Here is a 13,129-nt window from a genome sequence, read left to right as displayed (position 1 = left end):
TGTTATGTCCATTTTATTACCTTTCCACATAAAAATTTGCATTTTTACATTTCCACATTTTTTACTGTAAAAATATTCATTTTTTCTTTCGATTAATATGTTTTGAGAAGGGAAATACTTATATGACTTCATTTTTTGACAACAAAGAAGTAAAATTAAAACTAATATGTAAATGTAAGAGTACTGACTTTTCCCCTTTAAATAAAGTATATTAGAAGTCAACAAATTTCTGAGATCAATAATACTTTTTTTATACGCAGCATATAACATTTACTTTCACTCAAAATGCGAAAAATAAGAATTTTCGAAGTTTGACAAGAAAGTCCTACGAACGACTGATTTTTCTCATACGCAGGACATCCGAAGGCAAAGACCGCAGGATGTCAAAAAAGAAAATCCTTCGTACGTCCTGAAAGGACTAAAGTTAATCCCTGGAACTACCTTTTGTGATACTCCCGAGGATGTCCTCATGTCATCGAATTTCCCACCGCGCTTTAACCTATATTTGAAAAAGTATCATGGATAAACAAGCGTGTTTTGTATTTATTTGATTTTTTAAATGAGTTCTTTCGCTAATTTGAGCTTCCTATTTCATAATTAATTGTGATTTAAAAAAACTGTACTTTTCAAAAAACTTTTTTCCCTCAAAAAAAAAAAAAAAAATAAATAAATAAATAAATAATAATAAAATATATAAAAATAATAAACTAAAAAAAATAATAATTTTTTACGCTTATTTAACTTAAATGTTATTTTCGTAACTCGTTTAAGTTTTGTAGATCATAGTTCATTAGGATTTTTAGAAAATTCCAGTGAGAAAACTAATAAAATAAAATTTCTCGTTCAACTTGAGATGAATGTCCTAAAAATGATTGATTTTGTTGAGACTCGGGATATCCTTAGAGATAAGTCCCAAGGATATCTAAAAAAAAAGTCCGTGGTACGTCCTGAAAAGATAAGGATCACTTTAGGTCATCCTTAGGCCTAAAAAAAAGTTTGTCCTTGGGACGTCCTGCGAGACGTGTCTAAGGATCGCCAAATTTCGTCGATTTTTTACAACGGACTAGATTTGGACGTTCAGAACATAAAATGGACGTCCGAAGGACTTTTCGTGCTGTCTGGGACACGCAGAAAATAAATCAGTTTTATAAGGAAACATTCTGGATGAGTTTCACGTTTCACTCTTTATAATATCTGCAAATTTTTATCTGTTTTCGAGAGACTATTGAAATAATTTTAAGAATATTCAAAATACTAAAGGTTCCAAAAAAAAAAAAAAAAAATTCGCATTTATATAGTGAGATAATAACTAAAACTAAGTAACTAACTTAAGATAATAACTAAAACTTTACAGACGGAATTATGAAACACATAATCAAAACGGTTTTGTTTTGTAGACAGTGTACTATGGTAACGAGTATTTTGTTGACGAAATTTTAAGTTTGTAGGAGAAAAATTAAGAGTCATGGCACGTCCAATAATCCGGACAGATAAAAATATATTTCAGATTAAAAAAAAAAAAAAAAAAAAAAAAAAAAAAGAAATATGCAACATCAAACAAACTTCATTGTAAAATATTCTCTAAGCAATAATAAAGCATAATTTAAGCCTTTAATGAAATGATTAATACAAAATTACGCGTACTTAAAAAATAAATCTTTTTTTTTTTAAAAAACCTCGCTTTTGTGACGAGAATCCGTGGTTGAAAAAATGAGCCAGTCTGAATCTCCCAATCCCTATTTTGTAATGTTGTCAATCTCAAAACGAAAAATTTTTGCACAGAAAATAATAAGCAGAATGTATAGAGTTAACTAAAAAAAAAAAATCGAGTAATTTAATCAATTAATAAATGATTAGCTGCTACTTAAAGTTCATGTTCGGTATAACGGACGCCATGTCTAAAAGGGTTAAAGGCTTTTAACTTTCAAATTAACGGATTGTAAATTGATGTACAACTACGCACTCTACAACTAAGTTATTGCAATTTTGAAAATAACTATTAAGGGTGATCACCTCTTTGCAAAGACTACACTCAAATCGTCTAGTACAGTGTTCAACGCTTGCTGCAATTCGTTGAGGATACCAGCTGCTTCGTCGTCCAGCTAAAAAATTAACAAAGAATTCTTTATTGCTCATAAAATGCATTCTCTTTTCATAAAATATTATTGCATTAGATATACTATGTTTATCAATGACAAATTTTACTAATGGAATTAGTATATTAAGGAATAGTTTCAGTGTCGGTAGTTTTCTGGTGTTGTATAGTTAGATTTTACACATTGAGAAGGGATAAAAGGTGGGCAGAGTGACTCTTTCAAATCTCGTTTCTTGTAAAACATCTCCCATTCGTCGTAGCTGAACCGTGTGACTTGGGAACTTTGCCTCAGCGTTTCACAAGTCATTGATTGAACTTGCGCTTTCCAGTTACTAATTCTTGCTCTAAGATACAACACTGCTTGATGTCACTTGTCAGAGTTAATTTTTTACTAACGAAATTATGATTTTAATTGCTAGTATATGTATTGCTTTGACCGAGCATTAGTTTTTTAAAAAAATTGACAGATGCATTTAAAATTAAAGTATCTCTTAACGAAGTTTTAGTTAAAAAGAACAATTCATATATTTTGTTTTAAAAATAGGATTTTAAAGATTTTTTTTTCTCAGATGAATTGTCAACTATGTTTCCTAAAAAGTAAGGAAAGGTAAAGTGGAACAAAAGTTCATTCATAAATTGAAATTCAGGAATAACTAATGAAATGTAATTTATGTTTGATTAAACATGCTCCATGCTCCTGCAACTTTTTTTTCTGTGTTAATTGTCTTTATCACATACAGCGTATTCAGTGATATTGTGTGCTTAAATACTTTTAATTTCTCAAACATCGAGCTTAAGACTAAATATCTATCCAAGAACATTAAAAAAGTGAATTTCATAAAAGTTTGCAGACATGTGTTTCAGGGTTACAAGGAATCCCTTTTTCGATGAAAAAAGATGTGAGCTTTTGTGGGGAAAAACATCATATATACAATTATTCATATTGCAGGAAAAACTGTCAAGTTAAAATAACCTGTACATTGAAATTTTTCATAGACCTGTAGTAAATAAATTTAACTTGTAATATTAAAAATAACGTACAGGTCATCTGAAAATATTTCAGGTGGACGATTTCACGAAAAAGCCGCCATATTTTCCCTCACGTAACAACTCGTACATATTACATTGAAAAGTAATTATTTTAAAAGTAATTATTTTAAAAGTGGATGAACAAATTGTTTTGCTTGAGAATTCACACATACGTTAATGATTTCTTAAGTAACAAAATTTTGTTCATTGCCCGTTTAATTTAATATTTCCAATGAAATACCTGAGATGACAAGTGCGTGACAAAAGATTCGTGTTTCCTTGTAATGGCCCCATGCACCGAAACACTACCGATTGCTTCGCGTTTTAAACGTGTTGTACAAATTTTTAAATCGTTCATTACAACTGAAAGAAACTATAAATTTCTAAAACGTGCAGAAAAATTGATCGATTTTCACTCACCTTCTCTCCACCCATGGACTCGAACATTTTCTCCAACTGAACCCGCAGTTGTTGAATGTTGTTCATTAATATACATGCCTAGAAAGAGAGGTAAAATGGTAAGAATAGTTGGAAATATTGACTCTAAAAGGTTTATCTTTGCAGAGCTTGATCAAATAATGAGATCCGTTTAACATTAACACCTATTGTCTTTAGTGTGGACGAAACTAGTTGTTAGTGTCTTAACTAGTCACAAATTTTCGCAACAGCTGAAAATGGCGCAGCTAGGGAAAAATTGTTTTTAGTTAGATATTAACCAGGTCGCACGTTCCATTCGCACATCATATATTGGATTTGTGGGAAAATATTGCAACTTGTAATCGCTTCTACCTTCAGTTGAAACATTTTAAAAAAAATGATAGCCCATAAGTATGTTTTGGTAGTAATGTTCTAAATATGAATGGGTTAGAGTGATATAGATATAGTCAAAAATTTTAAAAATGAGTTAGGCGGGGATTTTGGTTCCGTTTTGGCTCCGATATGAAGTGTAACAATTGAGCAATTAAAATATTGCCCACAAAGAGCACATGAAAGTTGTCCACTAACTGAAACTGCAGTTCAGATGAGAATAAGTGATATAAGTCAGTTTCCATGCCGCTATTGGACCAGAAGTTCGAATTTTCTGCTTGGAGGAGCATTACTCATTTCGTAACAGTCGGTGCATGTATTTGGCTTTTAGTAAACACATCGTAAATGTAGAATGGTTGTAGTGTAAGTCATATAAAGCTGTTCAAAGAAAAAGTCATAAAAATTGATGCTCACTAAAATATGTACAGCGTGAAATTAAAATTCACGCAGTCGTTATTTGTTTGCAGACAGAGCGTTTATGAAGTATTGCCGTAATAAAGTAAATACTTTAAAAGCATTAAAAAACTTCAGTTTAAACCATAATTATTTTTTTAAAATCCTTATTTCAAGAAGTTTTTTCCCACTGTTAATACTGTTCTACGTGTGCACCTTTTCTAGTTCAAAGAAAATGTAAACAATTTTAAACTTCGCTCCAAGCACTAACTCAGCTAGAAATTACCTTTTAATGGGAGAGGGTTTCATCATAACATTCTTTTTATGGACATAAACTGTCGCATCAGATTTGTCAAAATGTGATGGTATTAAAAGTTCTGTGGGATTGACCCTTAAAACAATCCTCAAAGCCCTCCCGATATTTTTTTTTTTTTGCCGCCATTTTCAGCTTTCAATGTTAGCGTCATTTACATCACTTTATCTAATATTGTTAGTTATCTAAATACTGTTTTCTACTCAGTTGCTACCTTATTACAACAAACAAAAATTATAAATTTACAGTGAAAGCCCGATTTTACGTTACAAAAGGAACTGGGTTTAAAAACGTAAAATACGGGAAATACGTCGCAGTAAAACTAATGAACGTTAAAATGTGGGGAAAATGTAGATTCAGGGTACGTAAAATCGGTGTTTCACTGTATTTACTTTATACATGGGAAGTGCTTTACGCCACCTTAAATTTGAAGGAAATATGCAACAGTAATTTCGATTTTTCTTAGACAGGTTAAAAATTTCAATTACATTCACTTTCTTAACAACAATGCGCTTATTAGTTTGAAAGTTACTCCTTTAGTATGTGAAGGCCATGACATTCAAAGCACAATTTCAAACGAAAAACACGGAACACTTAATGTATGCTAGAAAATAACCATTGTATTTGGTACGAATTTGAAAATGAAGGGTTAATACAAGCGTTTTGGTGTCAGAAAGACCTGATGCGAGATAAATAGTTTTTGAAAATAGTTTGCTCAGATAGCTTGTTTTTATTACATTGAAGATAACAATAACTTTGCTTATAATTCTAGGAGCCGTGAATTCAATTATCATTACCAGTTTGTTCAAATAATATAAGTTTGTAAACATCAGGATATAAGTAACCAGTTTAGAAACATTTTATTCAAGTAAAAGGAATCATTGTATATTCTGCACCAATATTTGACATTTGTCAAGCTATGCTAAGACAATAGCAATTATACAATTAATAGACACAGATGCAAAGTTTGTTATAGAGTTCAGCGGCGATAGCACATCTTAAAAAACATTAAAATTATTGCTTTAAAATCTTAATTCAATGATCTTTAATGGTAAAGTATTGCCTTAAAGTTAGCTTATACAACAGCAGATCAGTGGTTTCCAACCTGGGGGTGATCATCTTACAAGGGGGTGATAAACTCTTAAGGAGCGATAGGGCGCGATGAGTATCTAGAAAGCAAAACAATAAGAATAAATAATCAGCAAGAATCAAAATGGAAAACGTTTGAACAGATTGTTCAAATTGGTAAGGCGTTAGCGTCAGACGTCTTTGAGCTCAGCTCTTACCAGTGGTCCAAGTGGTCAGTCGGTGAATTTTCGAGATGTACAAGATCATTAGCAAAACATGTCGTATGATTGTGCGCCATGTAAGAAGATCCCTTGGGTATTCTTTTGGCCCTGAATGCCCTTGGCAAAATTAAATCTCTAGTGGTGATTCAAATCGAAAAGAGAACAGGTGCCTCCATGTGGTGGGAAACTGAGCATCAATATTCTCTGTGCATTGATATCCGCGCCTTAATGGTGACACACGAAAGAGCGGATGCCACATCGGGGTGTTGTACTAGGTCTGCAAAAGGCTAAAGCACCTTTTGAAGTCCCGTTAGAAATTAAAAAAAAATGTTGTCGTGGGTGAGCAATACAATATTCAAATAAGTAAGTAGCTAATTAACTTAATAAATGACTTACCGTCTTCTCCTGACTTATAAAATTCGGAAATTCTTTCTTTACTATATCTGCGTAGGAAGTGAGCACCTTTACAATGGTCTGAAAAAGAATGAAAAATAATGTATTTATTGTTAACACAATTGGAGTAGATTTTTTTTTTAGTTAACGTAAAAGAAATTTAAGGCAAAGCTTTTTGAAGTGCTTATTCCTCCTCCCCCCTCCCATCTATCCACAAGGAGTTCGGTTTTAAAATCACCGACTGAAAATGGCGGGATAATTGTGCTTTGAAATTGTGGAGAAGAGTATCGATTCACGAGGTTTGTGCGACATTGTATACAATTATACATTTGCATATCGATATAAATACGAAATTTTCAAACAACTGATATGGCTTCTTCAAACGTTGATAAAATTAAAATTCAAAGCAAATCTAACGGCATTAAAATTTTTATTGAATGATAAAGACAGTGATTTTAAAAGAAAGTTATGAAACATATGTTGTAATTAAGTATATGCATAAACAGTGAATACAGCAGCTTATTAAAAAACAAGAAGTTCCGTCTAGAACTAAACGAGCCCAATTTCCCGTATACCCATACTACTTTCTAGTACCTGATCAATATTCTCAAAAATAGCTAAAATCGCAAATTGTTTCAAACATATTTTTTTTTTAATACTTTAAGCTGATTTCTAGGAATAAAATATGCCTTACTCATCTAAAAAATTAGATGCGTAAAAAAAGTAAATAAATAAACGAACAAATAAAGTAGCAGCACCTTTTAAACAAAGCAGCTAATACACTTTTTTCCATTAAAAAAAAAAAAAAAAAAACTTTAATCGCTTTCAAAACGAAAAAACAATATTCAAAATTGAAACACACCGTCAGCTCAGTCAATTCCAGCCGAGGACTGCAGTTTCGTGCTTATTAGCACTCATCAGCCCGGCATAGGAGTGACTGAGCTGGAGGTGGAAAACCTCTTAAGAAAGCCTAGAGTGCCAAACAAACTGTTAGCTAATGCAGAATTAGCACTAACCAGACGAGTGACCGAAACAATGGTTCGGTTCAACTCAAATATTGAAGGCAAGGCAGGTATATTCAGTAAGATACCGCCGTATAGCCAGGGCAAAGGCAGAAATACATGAAATACACAACATGAATTGTGTATTTCATATATTTCTGCCTTAGACCTGGCTATAGGGCGGTAACTTACTGAAAATAATTAAAATTAATAAGCTCATTGAAAAAAATACATCATATCAAAAAAAAAAAAAAAAAAAAAAAGAAAGAAAGAAATTGTTTCTTTTTCCCCTGTTGCCAAAAATAATTTCTTAAATGAATTAATGCATTTACCAAAATACATAAAAACAATAAAATGTCAACTTAAAGAAATAATTTTCATTGTCAAAAAAAAAAAAATCGTCTGCGCATATCTTTACGTAGAAATATGACTTCGAGTTTATCCGCCGAAAACTGAATGCCTAAATTAAAAATTTAGAGTGAAAATAAAAACAAGTCATATTAAAAATAACTATTTTACAGTTAAAACTACGGCTGCGGAGTCTGAGTCAATCTCATTTTGAAATAAAGGAGTCGGAGTCGAATATACAAGAATCGGAGTCAATCATTTTTCCTCCGTGTATAAATTTTTGCCAAAGCTACGAAATCAGAGTCGAAGTCTGGGAATCGGAGTCCGACTAATTGTCGGGCACAGGAGTCGGAGTCAGGTGCTCCTAAATTCTCGGAGTCGGAGTTTGGAGTTTGTCGCCAAGAACTATTTCCAACAAAATTTGTTTGAAGTAAATCCGCCTTCAAGTAAGGAATCTACATTGACTTTCAGTTTCCCCGTAGGCGCTAATGTTAAGGAATTTGAACTGGTCAAAATTGAACGGAAAATTGTTCAAATCAAAAAGATATTTTATAGGTACAGAAGTTTTTCATCAAAAGCTGTTTCCTACTAAGTTTGTTTGAAGCAAATTCGCCTCACAGTTCGGAATTGCCTTGAATTTCCCCGTAGGCGCTAATGTTGAGTTTTTTGAACTGTTCAAAATTGAACAAAAAATAGTTCAAATCAAAAAGTGAAAAATAGGAATCATGTGTTCTCGTCGAGATCTTTCGAACAAAACAAAATTGTTCTAATCGGACTATTCACTCAAAAGTTATTAGGGAGGGGACAGACATTTTCCCCCATCTCAATACCCTACTTTCCAATTTTTAATTTTTCGATATTTATTTAATTATTATTTTTATTTTTGACTTTTTTTTTGTAATATTTTCAAGATGCATTAAGCTATCTTTTATGCTTTTTTCTTCTTTCTCTGACTTTTACTGGGACAGTAGGCTAAAAAAAAAGGGTTTGAATTGGAGTATTCCCACAGAGGTCTCAGTTTTGTTCACACTTCAAGCATTTTTAATTTTTTAAAAAATCGGACAATTAGTCGGTGAAAATTGTCCAATTATTAAATAGTCGGTAAAATGGCCTATTACTGATAACAGTCAATTAATTGGTGCATCTTTAATACTTATAGCAACTTACCTTTGCGAATCGCTTCATGTACCGTTTGACTAGTTCTGGATCCGGACATTCCAGCTTGCTAATTACATCGAAGCATTGCGTCAGCTGCGTGAACACATCAACCACCGAGTTGGAGAAAAGAGCATGCTCTGAACTTTGAAGAAACTATAAAAAATAATCAATTTAGCATCGAAAGGAAAAGTACATTTTTTAGTAAACATTTTGTTAAAATGAATGCATTCAATGAAAATATTTTTTTTAACACTCATTTCAGTAAACAGATATTTATAGTTTCCTTATATACACGCATTTTTCTACGCTGTTAACTAGCAACGTATCAACGGCTTACACTGTAAACCGATAATTTTAACACAGACAACCAACTTTAGAGAAGGCAATATAAATATATTCGGTTTATTGCACGTTGTGCAGTTACCAGGTTTTGGTACAGCAAATTTCTCTATTTGTAGGTAGTATTTGGAGTTACTCGTTGTTTCTAGTGATGCAGCTTGAAATTATTACCAAGATATTTGGGGAGGGGGGGGGGGGCAACATGGGAAATAATCAGAAGTAGTTCATTTACAGGCTAAGCCATTGATATGCCATTTAGCTGTAGTTGTTATAGGTGGCTTGTGAAAGTTTAGTTGGCCTAAACACTCACAGTATACGAGTGTTTATGCCGACTCGTATCTATCACGTTCGTATCTACCACGATCTACGACGTAGCTCGTATCTACCACGTTCAAAACAAAAGTGGATCAAGTCGAAATTGACTTCATCCATTTTAGCTCTGAGTGCCTCACATAACATATGTCAACCTCTTTAAGAAATGGGTTCTACAAATTCATTAGCAAGGTATTTACTTTTTCATTAATTAAGTTTCTGTTTGTATTCAAGAAATTCGACACTTTTTATACAAGTTTGAACTGAACCTTTTTTTTTTGAAGAAAACGTTGCAGTATTTCATCTATGATCATTAATGACAATTGCTTTGCACTTTGAACTTCGTGGGAGAAGCTTTTGATTGATTTCACTGCTCGTAATTTCAAAAGACATGATCCTGTTATTATTCCCACATTTGCGTAATCTCCTCCCTTCAACTTGAACCCTTAATTGACGCGAAAATACGATCTGAGAGCCTCTAATATGTCTAGAAGTGGCAAATTTGATATTTAGTTTGTAGGTTTATATTACGTAGCACATCGGGGGAATAGCACCAATATGATGACTTTATTACTTATTTTTGCTTAGTTTTGTCTATAAGTGCTCTTTTAAGTTGAAGCTCTGTTTCAAATAACTTTTCGTTTGATAGATATGACTTCTATACACACGAACAGTTTTTGCAAGTTATAATATTAGTTTTCTTAATCTATTTACTTCTATGTGACATAGATTCAATGGTTAGTAAAAAGGGAAAATGAATCGGTTCTTACTCCATCTTTCTTATCCCTCAAGAAGGCACTATTGAGGTATTCCAGGGAAACATCATCGTTTTCATTCAACCACTGCATCACAAACGGCTCGAACCACCTGCAAATTAATAAGGGACAGTCATTAAAATTCATTCCTGAAAAAAATGCACCATAGATTTACCAGAAAAACGTATAACTACAAAACAAACGAATAAGAGAAAATTGTAGTGAATCTAAACTCTTGAGTAAAACTTTGAGGTTATGCAGTGCATATCAAGACAAGCAATCTTTACTAATAATAAAGCTGTAAGTCTCTCGGTGTGGATGTCTGGATCTCTGTGACGCGCATAGCACCTAGACCGTTCGGCCGATTTTCATGAAATTTGGTACAAAATTAGTTTGTAGCATGGGGGTGGCACCTCGTAACGATTTTTCGAAAATTCAATTTTGTTCTTTTTATATTCCAATTGCAAGAACATTTTACCGAGCAAATTATCACAACGTGGACGGATAAATTAAGGAATTATCATAACATCGAACCGTAACGTGGGCAAGCGAATGAATATAGCAAATTGGCGAGAAATTCATCATCCATTATTTGTAAATATACAGGCGAACCAAATGACCTTTTAATTTTCAACTATGGTCAAAGCTGTGCGGGTACCACTACTACTAAATAAAAACTAATAGTCCCAAACTTCTTTCAAGGCACCATTACAGTTTAGTGTCCGAAATTTCAAATGATTATAAGAAACGGAAAAATTGGTCGATTCGTTTGTGGATTTCACTAAAAGTATTTTTTATGTCAGTATATTCTAGAAAAAAAAATTGATGATAAAGTTTAAAAAATGCTGAGAGATGCTGCTTTAGATATTGCAGTAATGAACAACAATTTTTTACCACTATTTTTTGTATCTCATTGAAGGATTTCAAAAGCTTAGCCTGTTTTAGCTTAAAATCTGAATCGTTAGGAGTGATAAAGTAGAGCAAACTGAACTGTGATCCAGGGGTGTGCGTTTCAAAGTTCAACTCTTCTAGCCTTGTCTCTGAACTCAACGTTTTGGTGACTGAGATTTGAATATGAAACATCCTGCTTTTGTGTGCACATGAAATTTGGCATTTATATAGCATGAAAAGCAAAGTACTGCACTTTAAAGCGTAAATTTTTAAACCAAGAAAAATTTTACTTCGATATTTTATTGAATTCTGGGTAGAAATTAACTGGACCCGAAATTTTGAGACTTATACGATTTTAATAGTATTACGATTTAGTACAATAGACCTCTGGTCGCAGTGCTTGGCTCTGCTGAGCGCCCCCCTCTTTCAATAGTATTACGATGAAATTGGCAAAACGCGATTCAACGTATAACTTACTTTTCAGTTGAAAAGCTCCAGCAGAGTTTTAGAATGATCAAAATCCACAAATCTAGCTACAACATATCGCACTTCAGCAAGGTAAGTGACAACGCAAAATTTTGGGAAAACGTACTAGCCATTGATTTAAATATCAAATTTAATGCTTATCGTGCCACAAAGTTAGCTTACGTAATTAGTACGTGGTGGAGCTAAGAACAATATAATCAATAGTGGCACATCATTAAATTACTTCATTATTTAGTAGAAAAGTTTCGAAATTTAAGTATGCATTATTCATTTAGGCAACAAAAACTAACCAGTAAACGTCAGATCATAATGTTTTTGAGCTTCATGTAATTTTTGATACTAAATCGTTTAAAACTACAGCTACGCTAAACTTAAACTTTCTCCATTGCTGTTTTCTTTTGAGTTAGTCACTTTCCATGTCAAGGTGCGATATGTCGAAGTCCTCAATAACATAAACTTGGTTTCCTCAATAACTTTTAATATTATTTGGTGCACGCACGACAAACACATAAAGAGAGAGGAAGATGACACCATTTTTTTTTTAACTTTGTCAAATATATGTATTCTGTATTGAACAAAATAGAAACAGCATAAGAAAGAAAAATTACATCTCATAGTTAACATAACCTTTACTAAAAATAATTATTCCAAGCTCACTCTAGTAATCCGTAATAGTACAAAAAGATCATTTGACGTTTAATGCTTTTCTTTTGCGTTATGTTTCTTATAAAGACTTATCTTTGGTTACGAAACCTCTTTGTGCTTCACAGATCGTATTTATTTGTGCTTTGCCTTAGTAATTATTGCATTTTGTGCAATGCATCAAGATAAGCCTTTGTATGCTATCCGGAGCATTTATCATTACGATGGCACACATTTTTGTTTCATCTCCGCACAAAGTTGGTTATTGATATTCTTTCGAGAGGAGGAGGAGGAGGTGGCAGATTCTCCTAAGACGCTATTCTGAAGGTACAGACATAATGTTGTGATTTTACTCTTCCAGTGTTTTTCGTCATTGTAGTGACGATGCAATATTTTTTGTGAGTAGAAGTGTCTGTCCATTTCTGAAGGTAATCTTAAACCAATTCATAGCAACACTTAAAATTAGCGATAAAAGTAAATATGGACACCTCCAAAATAAATTTTACTCCTGTAGAAATGTCAAGGTGTATTTGCCCACCTTGGGGGGAAAAAAAAAAACCCGAGCTACTTCTCTGGTCGCCAGGATGTACTCATTGAAATTCAATTCTCTGTAAAAGTCGTTTTTCTTCTACGACAGGGTCGACACAGGAAAGATATACTACCGTCGCTGTAGCGAAAGTTGATCGAGGGAGCGTCGAGCAGGACTCTTCTTTTTTCTGTGTTTACGTATGTATATAGGTATTTCTCTTTTTCAAAAGTTTGTGGCAAAATTTTTTTTTCTTCTGTAACGACATGTCAGGCAGTGAGAAGCAAAGGGGTGCAAGTGACAAAATAAAAAAAATGGGAGATAAACAGTAAAAATGGTAGGTGAACCCCTC

At 32.9% G+C, this 13,129-nt stretch overlaps 1 protein-coding gene across 1 annotated transcript in view; it reads right to left on the bottom strand.

Moving 5' to 3' along the window:
* Positions 1-1,953: 1,953 nt before the first annotated feature.
* The window catches only part of LOC129230587 (protein unc-13 homolog A-like), a 75,929-nt gene continuing 64,753 nt past the window's right edge, over positions 1,954-13,129 (bottom strand). Inside the window, exons 19-23 of the mRNA XM_054864991.1 lie at positions 10,248-10,344; positions 8,836-8,979; positions 6,323-6,400; positions 3,545-3,622; positions 1,954-2,102 (exon numbers count right to left, since the gene is read on the bottom strand). Of these exons, the coding sequence (XP_054720966.1) occupies positions 2,010-2,102; positions 3,545-3,622; positions 6,323-6,400; positions 8,836-8,979; positions 10,248-10,344 (490 nt within the window). The 3' untranslated portion in view covers positions 1,954-2,009. The remainder of the gene's footprint in view (positions 2,103-3,544; positions 3,623-6,322; positions 6,401-8,835; positions 8,980-10,247; positions 10,345-13,129) is intronic.

The sequence above is a fragment of the Uloborus diversus genome, chromosome 9, assembly GCF_026930045.1.
Source record: "Uloborus diversus isolate 005 chromosome 9, Udiv.v.3.1, whole genome shotgun sequence".
NCBI lineage: Eukaryota > Metazoa > Arthropoda > Arachnida > Araneae > Uloboridae > Uloborus > Uloborus diversus.
This window is presented reverse-complemented; position numbering and strand designations above follow the sequence as displayed.